General features: G+C 35.8%; 1 protein-coding gene across 1 annotated transcript; it reads left to right on the forward strand.

Moving 5' to 3' along the window:
* Positions 1-520: 520 nt before the first annotated feature.
* On the forward strand, positions 521-13,663 carry TGDS (TDP-glucose 4,6-dehydratase; the record flags this gene model as incomplete). Its single annotated transcript, XM_009706208.1, has 11 exons — positions 521-587; positions 1,012-1,080; positions 3,758-3,848; positions 4,856-4,998; positions 6,700-6,798; positions 7,673-7,732; positions 9,435-9,478; positions 9,760-9,925; positions 10,462-10,520; positions 13,054-13,151; positions 13,563-13,663. Coding segments are annotated over 11 exons (997 nt in total), but the record flags the coding sequence as incomplete, so codon positions are not given.
* Between the last annotated feature and the right edge of the window lie 507 nt (positions 13,664-14,170).

Raw genomic sequence — 14,170 nt, forward strand, 5'->3', positions numbered from 1 at the left:
CTGGTACACAAGGCCGTACCAAAGAGAAATGCCACCTGGTAGTCAGGCTGTCGTCTCTTCTTACAGCTAGCAGCAGTGTCACAGAGTTGAGTGTTGAGAGTCAGTATTGTAGGTTAGGAGAGTTGACTGTTTAGTTCTCCCTGTTACCTAATGTTATAAACTTAGAAGTGTAAAAGTATTTTAGAATGGCGATTGGATGTAGCATATGAGTTTGGGGTTTTTTTCGGTGTTTTTTTTTTTTTTAAGTTCCTGTGAGTAGTGCTGCTTTCTTTTGTTATAATGTGAACTTCTAATCTGACTTCTAGTTTCTTAACAGCGTGCAGCTATGGGTATTATCGACAGAATAATGATGACATATCTTAAAATATAACTATGAATTCGTCTTTTGGCTGTCTTGAGTACAGTCCCCTCTTCCCCCAAAGCCTTTTGATATTGCTAAACTTATTTGTAATTTGTCATCTCTCTGTTACTCTAAAGCTAACTATATGTTTGTAAAATATGTTTTTCTTCTATCCTACAGTGCTTCACATGTAGTCGTCTCTCTTGTGAAAAACTATCCAAACTATCTGATTATAAATCTAGATAAGGTAATAACTTGTTTTCTTTTTTGATATGGAGACTGTTTTAAATGATTTTTTAATGTGATCTATATCATGTTGAAATTTATATGGGTTATTGTTATTTATTAATTTTTTGTTTGACTATCCATTTGTTTCTATGCAAAAAAAAAAATCAACTGCTGTTCATGTGCCCACCACTAATAATTATTTGGAAAGAAAAAAAAGGAAGATTTTGAAGTTCTAAACTTCTGTTTAAAAATTTTTACAGTTAGGATATTTTTCAGAGTTTTGTGTTTTTAAAACTTCATCACATCTGCTTGCAAAATAACTTTTCTCTTGAAAGAAGTTTTTACTTTGTTCTCACACTTTCTGGTGATTAAGTTGGGGCTGAGTTAGCTTATTTACTTTCATGAAGCCCATTTAATGCTACTGTGTGGATATTTCTCTTTAGCTCAACTACTGTGCAAGCTTGAAGAATCTTGAAACTATCTCCGAGAAGGAAAACTACAAGTTTGTCCAGGTGATAAAGCTTTCTCTTCTAGGAAACTTGATTTTTTACTGATTTTTATGCCTTTATATCAAGGTAATGTGGTCTGCAGAGCTCCCCAAACTAGAAGCCACCACTTTCATTTGTGGTAAAGTTGAAATTACTTCTATTAATTCATTGTCAAGAATGAATCGGTGTATGTAATATGCCAATGTATGTGACAATCAGATGGACATAACAGCATTTACTTATCTGTTTACCTTTAGTAGTAGACTTCTTATTTCAGCCACAGAAGTCTGTAACAATATGCATTATGTTCTGTGTCTTACATGAAGTAGTCTTTTGAATGTTGATATATTTTGTTGCATAATAAAGGTACAGAATTGGTAAAAGCCTGACTATGGAGGTGAGTGGGTTTAGGGATGATTGTTTCACTGTTGATAGGTGGTATGGGCAAGACGGACTCAGATTTGGCTCCTCGATGCTTCTGTGATGCTATCTTAGATTTTGCACCTTCAAACACTGCCGTTTGTTATATTCTGTGGTGTGCAACGCACTCTTTCTTGTTATGTTAGTACTAGACATCAGGTTACATTCTTGCTTTTGATGCTGTGTAGTTCATAGCTGTTTTGGAACAAGGTCTCATGGGAACATTCAAGGTATGCCTTTTCTTTTTAAAATTTTGCCAATTAAATTAGTTTACTGTTTTCACAGTTTTATCTTCAGACAGAAGATCGATTTGTTTGTGCTTTGTTTTTTGGTTTTTTTTTTTTTTTTGGTTCAGATAGACATTCTGACTGCTGGATTTGTATGCTGAGATTCTTCCCTTCTATGAAAGTCGGTACTGGTGCTGGACTCTCTGTTTAGCTGGGCTGCCTGAGGTTGCAGGACATGAGAAATGCATATAGTTTAGTTTTCTGAAATAGCAACTTTGGGGCAACTTTGTCAGAGAGAGTAGATGCAAGTTAAACATATCTCTTAGATTCAGGCAAGGTTGGGAATTGAACTTGTCCTCACCTGTTTGGTGACCCCCATGGCTGTTTACATTTCTGTGAACCTACCTCTTTGTTTCAGTAAGTCATTCTCTCTGAGCTGCTGGGATAAAAGTTGCATGAGGAGAAAGGGGATGTCTACTAAGCAAATGTACGCTTTTTCAGCATGCCCAGACTGGGTTTTTGGTTATTTTTCCCAATGTTTTTGACAGTTTGAATATGATATGAAATGTATGAATGCTGTAGAGAAGCCTCGTTACCTGGATATATGTTAACATTTAGTTGCTGGGGATAGCATGAAGTTCTAGAAGGCATCCTGTAAACAGTGAGATCCCTATGTGAAGCAGGGGAATAGTAACAAGGAATGATGTAGCTATACTGCTTCTGAACTAGAGTACGAATGTGTTCTCACAAAACTTAAACTGGTATAATTAATTCCAGTTTTTCAGTTCGTGATGTGTTTTGTGTGATTTTTGTGGTGTGGGTTTTTTCTGCCTTTTTTTTTTTTTTAAAGGAAGGTTGATCAGAGCTTAATATGCATCTGGTATGCAGTCAGGCAGTTTACACTGATAGGAAAAAATGCACAAATGCACTGGAAAAAAATGTCTGATGGCAAGCCCTACAATCAGAACTGTAGCAGTATTACTGGCCTTAGGAGAGACCAGGAAGGATAAACACTCTAGTGGTGCTGAGAAAAGAAGACTGTTTTAGAAGGTAGAGAAGTAAAAGTTTAGAAAATCTGTGTAGCGGATTGTATGAAAGATACAATTTCTGTTGTTAGCATAGATGTATTGAGTTTGAATTTCAGTTTTAAAAAAAGTCAGTATTTGTAACCATTTAGTGCAAAATAATGTATGAGCCTGAAGTGTATTTACTCAAGTGTTTCAGTTCTTTTGGAGATGAGAAGTAGGAAAATCAGTTCATCTTCCTCCTATTTTTGACATATAGTACTTATCTGAGGCTGTTGTTCAGAATTGTTGCTTGAGAACTTCTTAAAACATAGGTGCATTTGAACTATTTTTAGTTAATTGCCTTGTTATTAAAAATACAGAAGTCTTCCTCCACAAGACACCCTTTGTGAGGTACTGTCTTGATTAAGTTGAGCCAATGGATAAATATCAAAAGCTTTTTCTCAGTTTGCATTTACCTTTAAAAGCTGCTGTTGCTTCTGTGTCAAACTAAACAATGGCTTATGTGTTGATGTCTGACTCTATTCTAAATATACCAGTTTAAAAAAAAAATAAATTACCAGAACAAACAATAAAACCCATAATCCTTGCAAGACATCCAACCATCTATTTTGACAAAAGTGGAAATCCACTTCAGCTTTTGTAATGCCAGTAGATGTCACTGTCCGTTAGCCAGACTCCAGTAACTCTCTTACTTGCTGTCCGAACTTGTCCTTTCAAGCTCAGCATTCAGGCTACACACTGTACTTCTGTTGTGTATGTTTTGGGAGTGATACTGTTTCTGATGTTAAATACTAACATAAATCCTGAAATAAATTCCATTGAGGTTGTTGCTCAAAATGTGTGAAATTTATATCTGGTCTTATTTTAGGCATGGCATTGATAAATTGGCCAAAACTCAGTTGGTAGTGCAATTTGTATCCTGTGCTTCCTTTGTAATGGTTTGTTATGTGATGCTTGGTACAAGTGAAAGCTTACTATTTTCTATCAAAAATAATTTGTTAATGATTCTTTTTTTCTCCTGTTTAGGGAGATATTTGTGAACCTGATTTTATAAAACAGCTCTTCGAAACTGAGAAAATAGATATAGTCCTTCATTTTGCAGCTCAAACACATGTAGGTGAGCATTGTTGCATGTTTTGATATTATTTTCCGTGAGTATATTTGTTTGAAATGTATACTGATATTTTTTGTCTTTTCCTTTTATATAAAACAAGGATACAGTTTGTTTCTACAAACTACATGATTCAATGTCTGGTGGCCTTTTTAACTTAAAGGCATTCACAGCCTTAATTTAAAAAGTGCTTCATGTGACTGTCTATTTTCTTTGTGTATAAATGGTAATATCTTTTTTTTATTACATTTTTAAATTCCATCTAGACACAGATGTAATTGACAGTGTACTGGTGGAGTCATTAAGGCCATGGAAAAAGAGTTTGTACATAGTCTTAAGTTTTTACTTGATTGGCGTCAGCCTTGCAGGAAAAAAACACAGTGTGGAAGCTGAAGGATGAGACATAGCTCCCTTCAGAATCCTGCCTGGATTCTAAAAAGAGAGAATGAATTACACTTAAAAATGCCTATTTCAGATTACCACTCTTCAGTAACACTGTTAATGAGAACTATCCCTACCATACTCCTTCCATCATGAGAAGAAATCCTTGAAAAATTCTCCAGGAAAATACTTCTCAAAATTGTCAGGTTTGATATGCACGAAGTCATTACGTCAGTGGGATAATTCTAAGAATTAAAACAGGTGCTAGTTAATTAACAGTAATAGGTGCATGTTACTGCATCTTACAACTGTCTTTGAATGATACTTTTCTTACTGAGCTTGGCCCTTCCTAGTGGAGAGAGGAAGTAGTTATGCTGCCACTTAAATGAAGTTAGATAATGCTATTTCAAATGGAACTGTCTGTAGCCAACAAGCTTTTCCTCCTAATTCCAGCCTCTTGCTGACAGCAAGGTTTTTGTCTTCAAGTAAGTGTAGAAAGTGTCTTCATTTAATGATGACCTTGCTATCTGACGATCAAAGAACTCGTGATAATGTTCCAGTCTGTATTGCAGTAGGAAGCCATGTCTTGCCTAAATTTAATCAGAACTGTCCAATTTTTTTTTTTAATGTAGATCTTTCATTTTGGCATGCCCTGGAGTTCACCTATGTGAATGTTTATGGCACTAATGTGCTGGTTGCTGCTGCTTATGAAGCCAATGTGGAGAAGTTTGTCTATGTTAGTACAGATGAAGTATATGGAGGTAGCACTGATGAGGTGAGTTTGAAAGTCCATCAGGGTTTTTCTAGCTTTACTTACTTTTAATAGTGAAAACAAAATGAGTCTAACTTTCCTTGGCTTCTGTAAGTGTATGACTTCTGAGCTATTTCTGACAAAACTAGAACTTGTGAACAGTGATTGTTTCTAGAAAGCTAAGTATCACAATTGTCCTGAATTTTTTTGTAGCGTGTTTTGTATTGAATGTGTGTTACCTAAAGCAGTGAGATTGAGGTCATTAATGACATATGTGAATATACTCCTCAGAGTTAGTGTCAGAGGAATGTATTATACAAATTTTGCCATGTAGCATTTATGAGACTTCAGTAATGCGCACAGTATGTTGTTCTTTTTTAATTTTGTTTTTTCCTGCTTTGCCTTAACTATGAACTTGATAGGTAGGGAAATAGATTTATACTGTAGCTAAAATACTAACAGAACTGTAGGTAGTGACAATTCGAAGAGGAAACAGTTCCTATATTACTGGAAGAAATATGCAGATGTTTCTTATTGTTATATGGAAATCTTTTTGGTCCTTGCCATTTTATACCTGACCTTAATTCAGGAAATGTAATTTAGCTCAGGAAAAAGACAAATTATGCATGCTGGTCTTTAGAAAAGCATAAATAATGACCAAGGAGTCTTGTGCCATAGTCCATGAAAATATTAAATCTATTTCTGAAAAGTCCTGTGCACTTTCTTGTTGCACCATCTTTATCGGTTCCTTCAGCACAACTTCAGTCTACAAACTTTTATGATACCCAAGGATGTTGTTTTCTTGCACATAGACCAGTGATTTGGCTGAGATAACTTCAAGTGAACTGTTTCTGCCTCTGGGTCTTGAAAAGAACACTTTCATTTATTCTGTTTTTTCTAAATCATAGTAGAAGTTCTTAAAGAGGTTTTTTTTCGGGGAGGGTGAAGATCAAAAAATAAATGGAGGTCAATTAATTTCAGAGGCAAAGGTCTGACAAGAACATGTTAATCGCATTTAATCACATTTTAAGGTGATTGTTGTGAATTGCACCTCAGGCAGTGTAGAATCCCTCCTTCCTTTGTTCATTATTGTATCTGGTTTTGTGGGTTGGTTGGTTGGTTTTTTTGTGGGGTGTGGTGGGGTTTTTTTTGGTTTGTGTGTGTGGTTTGTGGTTGTTTTTTTTTTCCCCCTCCAAGTGAGAAGTAGATAGAAGTGACAGGATAGCCATGAAGCTGCCTGTTCTGGAAGAGGTCAGAATTGTTGAACCCTTGGTTTGGAGGACTTTAGGTTGCAATTCTACTTTTCTTATAAAAATAAAATTTTTAGAAGAGGGAGAATGGACCCTTTTTATTTAGGACTGAAAGGTCAATTTGCTAGCAGTGGTACAATGGCACTCTGAGGCAATAAGAGCCTGAAAAGGATTCAACTTCCCTGTGTCAACAGTAATTACTTTACAAGATAAAAATCTAAGGACCTGCTACTGTGAGGTACTCTGCTAGGAGTATAAAAATATTACTGCTGGTATTCTGGCCACCTCCTGTGTTTGATAAATAGACTGTCTTTTATTACTGGTCTTCTACTGTAAGTGGAAGGGTGACTTCCTCAGACTGGTGTGCTTGGACATTTAGGGTTTTTTTTCATTTGCGACTGCAGCTTTTGTAATTTTAAGACTTATCTGGGCGAAAGAAACTGAGTAGTAATGCAGATTTTTCTTTTCATTTTAGGAATTTGATGAATCCTCACCAAAACGCCCAACAAATCCCTATGCCTCCTCTAAAGCAGCTGCAGAGTGTTTTGTTCAGTCTTACTGGGAAAGGTACCAAGTAAGTTGATGCAAGCTTCAAAAACTCTAAAGCCCATAGTTAAGTGTCTCTATTGCATATATAAGAGTATAAAACAAAAATCAGTGCTAATCCACATGGTGCCTCGTCTTTCTGATTGCTGATCTTGTAGTTTGGATGTGTCAAAGTATGTCCACCACTTACTGGTGGAGATACACTGCAGGACAGTGGGGAGAGGTCAAATGTTTTTAAAATTTTTTTGAAGATCTGAATTGGAATGTCTAAAAGTGTTCTGTGATAAAATGGTCAAAGAGAACATTAGCAATTTAAAAAACAGTGTTAAGCTTGAAGGAAATATATTTATACAGAAGCAGAATATGCAAAATTCAAATTGTATTGAAACTAGGCTTATAGTGAAAGCAAAACAAAAAAGGAGAAAAAACCCACCCTATTACTCAGATTTGTTTAAGCAAAAATATTTTAAATTTTGAATACTTCAGTATTTTGGTTTTGACATGTCCTTTTGTCCTTTTTATGTGTTGGTTTTTGACATAAGTTTGACTTGAATAAGATGTTGATGACTCTGAAACATTTTCTTGGAATAAGAAGTAGTAAGCCAGTCCTCAGTCAACCAGATACATGTATGTAATGTCCTATGGTGGTTCCATAGCAAGACTGACAGATTGCAAACATTTGTCACTTGTGGTGCTTCTAACAGACAGAGAAGGCTGGAGGCCCTTGCCTATTTGATCGAAGTATGGATAGCTAAATTCATGAATGTTTGTAAGGCCTTGCAGATTTTGAATAAGCACTGTGGGTGTGTCAGTTTATTATTTATTGATCAGCAAGAAACCTACAGATTTTTTACTGGTATGTATTTTCTTATGTAATCACGTGGATGTTTAATACTCTTAAGTTCCCAGTTGTTATCACACGGAGCAGTAATGTTTACGGACCACACCAGTATCCAGAAAAAGTAAGTTAAACCGATGCTTTACTCTGAGCTTCAGTGTACCATAATTCAGGGTTACAGTGATATTACTTTTTTTCTCATAAGAATGGACTGACTTTTGAAAAAACACGGTCTTGCAAGTATATTTGTCCACGCTCACCTGTGATTATATATTTTCATCTCGCACTAACATGTTTTACCATCGATGCAATGAACACATGTGTTTCGGTTGTCAGTAAAACATCAATTAGAGATTTCTAGTTATTTACACGAATTTTACTACGTTGACTTTATCTTGTAATTTTTCTATTTTTTCAAAGGATATTTAACTGCCCTATGTCTGGCAGAGTTCCCCTACAAATTACATAAACTCACATGTGATGTGCTGTAATTAGGAATGCTTAATAACTAGGGTAAACATTTCAAAAAGTAAATTGTGAGAGAGCAACATGTTTGGTATAGAAAGAGATGTTCCAGCCTGTGCAGAAAGTAGGTGAGATAAAGCTGTAGCAATCAGATATAAGGCGAGAAGTTTCGCAAAGCGACTTGTTCTATGCGTGTGTCCATGCATACGTTGCAGGGTAGCCATTTAAAATGGTTATAAGTGAGAGGGAGTTGCCTTTGTAGGCAATACCAAGATCTGCTATGCTAGTGAACGGAAATAGGCTGATGGAATGAGAGTGATAATAATATGTATTTTTTGGAGTTTGGAGCTTATGTGAAATGCAGCTAAATTTTGTAGTTCTAATGAAGTATTTTTTAATTTGAATTGCTTTTTATGTGTTAGGGGGTTTTGCAATAATGTAGAAGACATTTATTTGCAGGTGGATAAGCAGTGGTTTTTAAAATATATTTTTCATTGATGTGTGGCTTGGGAAATGTCGGGCTACAGGTTGCGTGATGTTGGGAGTATATTCAGGGGATGTATCACTACTTACTTGCTTTTAGCATATATATATTCTTCCTCAAGTATCCACTTTTAGTTACTGCTAAGAACACAGTAGTAGGCTAGATAGATCTTTAGTTTTACCTCATACGTCTGCTCCTTTGTTTAGAGTAGTAAGTTAACAAAATTAAAAGAATTGGAATAGCTTTTAATGGCTTCAGTTTAAAAACTTTGATAGCGGGGCCAACTGTTTTGGAGTTTCTGGGACATTATGAGTGAATCTAAGCTTGTAACTGAACATAGTATTGTAAATCTTTATGCTGCAAGCTAGTGGCTATCGCTTGATCCGTGTTTACTTATCTTGAAATTCTCAATTGGTTCTCTTCCAAATTTAACTATTTTAATGACTCTTTCTTTTTGACTATAGATTTACTGCAGCTGGCTGGATGTTTAAACCGTTTTCTAAACTGTTTGCAGTGGTTATCCCCAGTTAGACTCTAGTGCGCTTCTGTACACGAAAAGTAATACAACCATTTTCTTTTGTAAAAATGTTACATTTGTAACTACTGATTTGTGATGGTTGGCCGGGCAGGTAAGCTTTACAACAAAATAGAGGTATCTACTCTTAAAAAAACCCCAAAACTAAATCCTTGCAGTTTTTAGGCTTGATGCATTCTTTGATTAGACTTAAGAAAACTTCAAAGTATTTGAAGGGTCTTATTAAAATACTTAATGATACTCACTGCTGAAGCCCCATGTTCTTTGCAGAATAACAGCTTCTGAAATAGTGAAGTAATGGATGTGTGTGTGTTTTGTTTTTTTTTTTTCCCAAATCCTTAGGTTATTCCAAAGTTTATATCTTTGTTGCAACAGAACAGAAAATGGTATGTAATTTGCTTTTATGTTTGTGGTATTTGTGCCATAAAACTGTAATTACAGTTATAAATATGTGGTATAGTTTGTAAAATTATAATTTCGTAACTAAGTTACGAATTGCTTATTTTAGTAATAGGATTTCTGTAAACTAAAGGATTGTTTGCGTATCAGCTACTTAAGGTACCTTCAGGTAACGGCTAACAGCAGAACTGCTTAAAACACAGTCTAATAGATTGAATGCTTCTAGTTAAGGATTAACAAAAATTTCTTTCCTTTTCCTGGTTTTAAGCTGTATTCATGGTTCTGGACTTCAAAGAAGAAATTTCCTTTATGCAACGGATGTGGTAGAAGCATTCCTTACTGTCCTGAAGGAGGGGAAGCCAGGTGAAATTTATAACATTGGAACTAACTTTGAGATGTCCATTGCCCAGCTTGCTAAGGAGTTAATCCATTTAGTGAGTAAGCAGTTCTGATGCTTTTCTTTACTGGTCATTGCACGTAGGAACAATTCTACTACAAACCTTTTGTACCTCTGAGAGAGCTTAGGCTTGTGATGGGTCTTAGAAGATAATTGTAGCAACGATGTGCTGCCGTACGATGTGAGTTTGCAGTACAGGCTATTGTGTGTTGCACTGCCTAATCAGTTATCACGACTGGGACATAACTGGCATAATGATTAAATACCATTTGGTAGGGGTTTTTTTCATGCTGGCTGCTTCAGTTTTGGTCTGAGAATGTGGCACTATCAAAATGTAACAATTTGATTATGAATGGTTAGGCGGTGCTTGAATGAAGGAGAAGTATTGGAATTGTTCTAGATAGTTTTGATAATTTCAGTAGTTTGAAAACTCAGTTTAGACAGAACACCATTTCTGTTTGTGTTTTGTTTGTTTTTTTAACAGATTATATCTTGTAAAAAAAATCTATTTTCAAGTGTATGTTAAGACAGTGCAAGATGTGTGGGGGTGATTTTTGTTTCTGTTCTTGACAGATAAAGAAGACCAGTTCGGAATCTGAAATGGAGCACTGGATGGATTATGTCAAAGACAGGTAAGAAAATAACGAAGCACATGCAGGATAACTTTATCCTGAAGGTTTCTGGGACTCTTGCCAAATACTTTTTTGTGAAAGTGTTTCTGTTCTGCAGGAGGGAAAACTTTTGAGGGAGTAAGAGCTGTTTTGCTTGCTGCTTTTTTTTTTTTTCCTAGTAGATTTGACATCTATGATCTGTACAGAACAGTATAGAAAAACAGGATTTCCGTTTGTTATTTGGATCTTTAGGTCAGAGTATATATCTTGAAAGGGAATGTGTAATGCTAATCTGTCTGTCTTCAAACTTTCTTCAGACTTCTTGCTAATGAAGTCTGCTCTGGGAAAAGGACAGGTTTTACACGGTAGCTAAATCTTTTCTTAAGGGTAGCTTAGGTAGTTTATTCAGTACTTTGTATTCACTATCACTTGAGTCATCGTCTCTCATTTAGCTTTAGTATTTTGATGTTAATGTGACTAGTTCAGACTTAGATGTGCTTTAGAGGTGAGACCTGCTCTCCTCAGGCATAAATACGCACCTAAGAAGTGTAGTTAGTTTTAGATTCCTATCTTAAGCTGAAACTGGTATCTCAAAAGTAGATGTAAAACTCTGAGGTGCCAAAGTTAGGGCAGCAGCAAAAATGGATAGCTTTTATAAATATGCTTTTGCTGTATGTTTCCATCCTTAATTTCAGGCTTGGTTTGGCTCTGTTCTTTTATCTCCATTTCTTTTCTGCAGCAGCAATAAGTCTCTTCTTACTTTAGGTATCAGTCTTTTCAGAGTGATTACAGATATCTGCTGATAGCAGTTAAGTATTGTTATAGCCTTTAGAATTCTCACTTTCTGCTCACATTTGGATTGTCATGGCAATTGAAGTGTCTTTAAATGTACTAATTTTTTGTTTTTAAAAGGAAATGTTCTTGAGAATCCTATCTGAGTGTATTGCAGGACTTTGAACAAATTGCCTTTGGCTCACATGATGTGAGTGTTCAGTAGTTCTCAGTGTAATTCAGATTGAGATGTTTCTTCATGTGTATTGGGCCCTGTCCGCTAGAGTTTAAACGTAATGGGCTTGGGAAAACTAACCACATAGCAATACATGTTTCAAAGAATGTTGAGGTCTTATAAAAGATTCTTAAGATAGCTAACTAATGATTATTTAATTCTATAATGAGCAACTTAAAGGTCATGAGGATTACTTGCCACAGAAGAATTAGTTCTGCTTCTGCTTGAAATTAGCATGTTTTAATAACAGTGATAAGCATTTGGTTTCTGTCTGCATGTGTAGCTTAACTATTCAGTATGCTAGTGCCGGTAATGCAGGAAAAAAAAACCGAACTGCCAGATTGTGGAAGTGAAAATTTGTGCCGTGCTTAAATGTAGGGTATCTCATTCTATGTTGAATCTTGCGGCCTGGGATTCTACATATTCAGTATTACTAAGTTTATGTAGCTAATGAGACTTTGTTAATGACCGTGTTTTGGAAGTCTATGGATTCAAATCTGAAGTATGTGAAAATTTATGGGCTTTCAGGATGAAAAATGTGAATGCTGATATTAGAAAACACTGGCTTGCATAGTGACCTAAAGAGCTGCAAATGCACTGATTTGCATAATTGCATTGGCAGTTATTTGAGTTTTGCATTCATTTTTGTGCCAATAAGATATTAATTCGTATTTATCCTAGCCAATTCCAAGTGATACCAAAGGGTTAAAGAATTCAGCTAAATTAACAGAAAAGCAGGCACATTCTTTAGCCTGGCATCTCAAGGTTGGGAAGCATCAAGAAAAAGAACAAATGATAAAAGAAGGGACACTGTTATCTAAGTAGGCAAGAATGTGGAGAGAGGCCTCCAAGAGAGAGAGTTCTAGATGTGAAGGGAGCCAAGCTGATAAAACGTTACAACCCACAGACATCAACAATAAAGTAGTTGAGAGCAGGACAGAGGTAATTGTGGTAGTGGGAGATCACGACCTCCAACTCAAATAACCCTCCCAAAAGAGGACAAAAACGTAGCACCCCGCCCCCCCGAAAGAGGGCAAAATCCCACTTGGGGAGCATGCGCAGTTAAAGAGGCTTCGTTGGTTCTTACTGAGGATGTGTACTAATTTACATTAGAAGCAAGAAACTTATAACCAATCCTAAGTGTGAATAACTATTAATATGTAGTGTATTATGAATATGCAAATGTCTCATGGTATATAATATGTATCTTCATTTTACTCGGTGTGCATGCTTGGAGGAGCGATCCCCCATGCACGTGGCGCTGCAATGAACCAATGTCAGCTTTCTAAACTATCATTTGGTTTAGAGAGTTTTCTTGGTTACAGTTTTCGGTAACACAGGTAGTTGACTGTGCAAACTGAATTGTGTTGTAGCTGCACTCAACTGCCACGTATTTTTTGAAGGCAATATAATCTGTTCAAGTTGATGGGAATTTTCAAAATTGAAGTATACCTAGTGTTGGTTTGAAGACAATGTGAGGTACTGCATTTGTAATTAATGAAAAAATCTAATAAGGTTGTTTTCCATGTGCATTTTATACTTCATCAGACCTACCAATGACCTGAGATACCCAATGAATTCAGAAAAAATGCATAACCTAGGATGGAGACCTAAAGTGCCTTGGAAAGAAGGAATAAAGAAAACAAGTAGGACTGGTGACTTTTACACTAACTGATTTAGAAGTGATGGGAGGAGAGAAAGGGAAAGGGGGAAAAAATGGGTATATAAGTTAGTTAATGAGAAGCTAAAGAGAGGGAATTTAAGACACTAATTTTATATAAAATTGGCTGCTTTTTAAGTAGTGAATTTACCTGATTTAAAAACCCAAAAGTTATTAAAGTAGCATCAGGTACTAGAATTAATTACTTTTTAATGCTAGAATAAGTCTTGCATGAAGAATTTATAAATCTAAACTAGATTTTTTTTTTTAATATTGTAGGTTAAAATTTTGCATGATGAACTATTAGCCTGTTGTTAGTCTTACAGTATCTGTGGAATATTTGAATTTCCCTGTTATCTCCGGTCAACCTGACTCATCAACATTCTTTTCATACTAGTTGAATGGTACAAAGAAAACTTTCACAACTGGAAAAATTCAGAGAAAGCTTTGGAACCCTTTCCTGTGACAGAGCCATTTGCACAGCTCAGTGGTCCATAGGGTGGCGGAGAACCTGAAGAAGTTTATTCTACCTCATAGAGTCTTGTCTTGGAAGCCTGCAATCAAGTGGCCACGCTGGACTCTTAATGTGTTCGAGATCCATGAACCGTGGTGAATACAGGACTGCAGTGTGGTACAACTCTGGAAAGGTTTCAGCACTTTATAAGTTGAACCTGTTAATTTCAGCTTTTGGTGCAATACTATGTTCTCACAAGGTATTGATTTTAAAGAACTGCACAGGGTGATAAATATAATGCTATAAATTAGTGTAACTGAAGTCAGATCTGCCTTATTAATTAAGAGTGATTAATTGCGATTACAGCTTTTGGGACTTTCAGTAAAATTTCTTTTAGTTCTGGAATCATTCATCTGTATTAGTTGGTTTTTACAGTGTAATATGTTATTTTTGTCACTTTAAAGAGTTGTGTTTTATTTTTAATCAAGGGGGAAAACGCTGTATTTTCTGGAGAGTGTAAATGAGTTGATAAAAGCTGGATACGGCACCCA

This window comes from Cariama cristata, unplaced genomic scaffold (genome assembly GCF_000690535.1).
Source record: "Cariama cristata isolate BGI_N322 unplaced genomic scaffold, ASM69053v1 scaffold24698, whole genome shotgun sequence".
Classification (NCBI taxonomy): domain Eukaryota; kingdom Metazoa; phylum Chordata; class Aves; order Cariamiformes; family Cariamidae; genus Cariama; species Cariama cristata.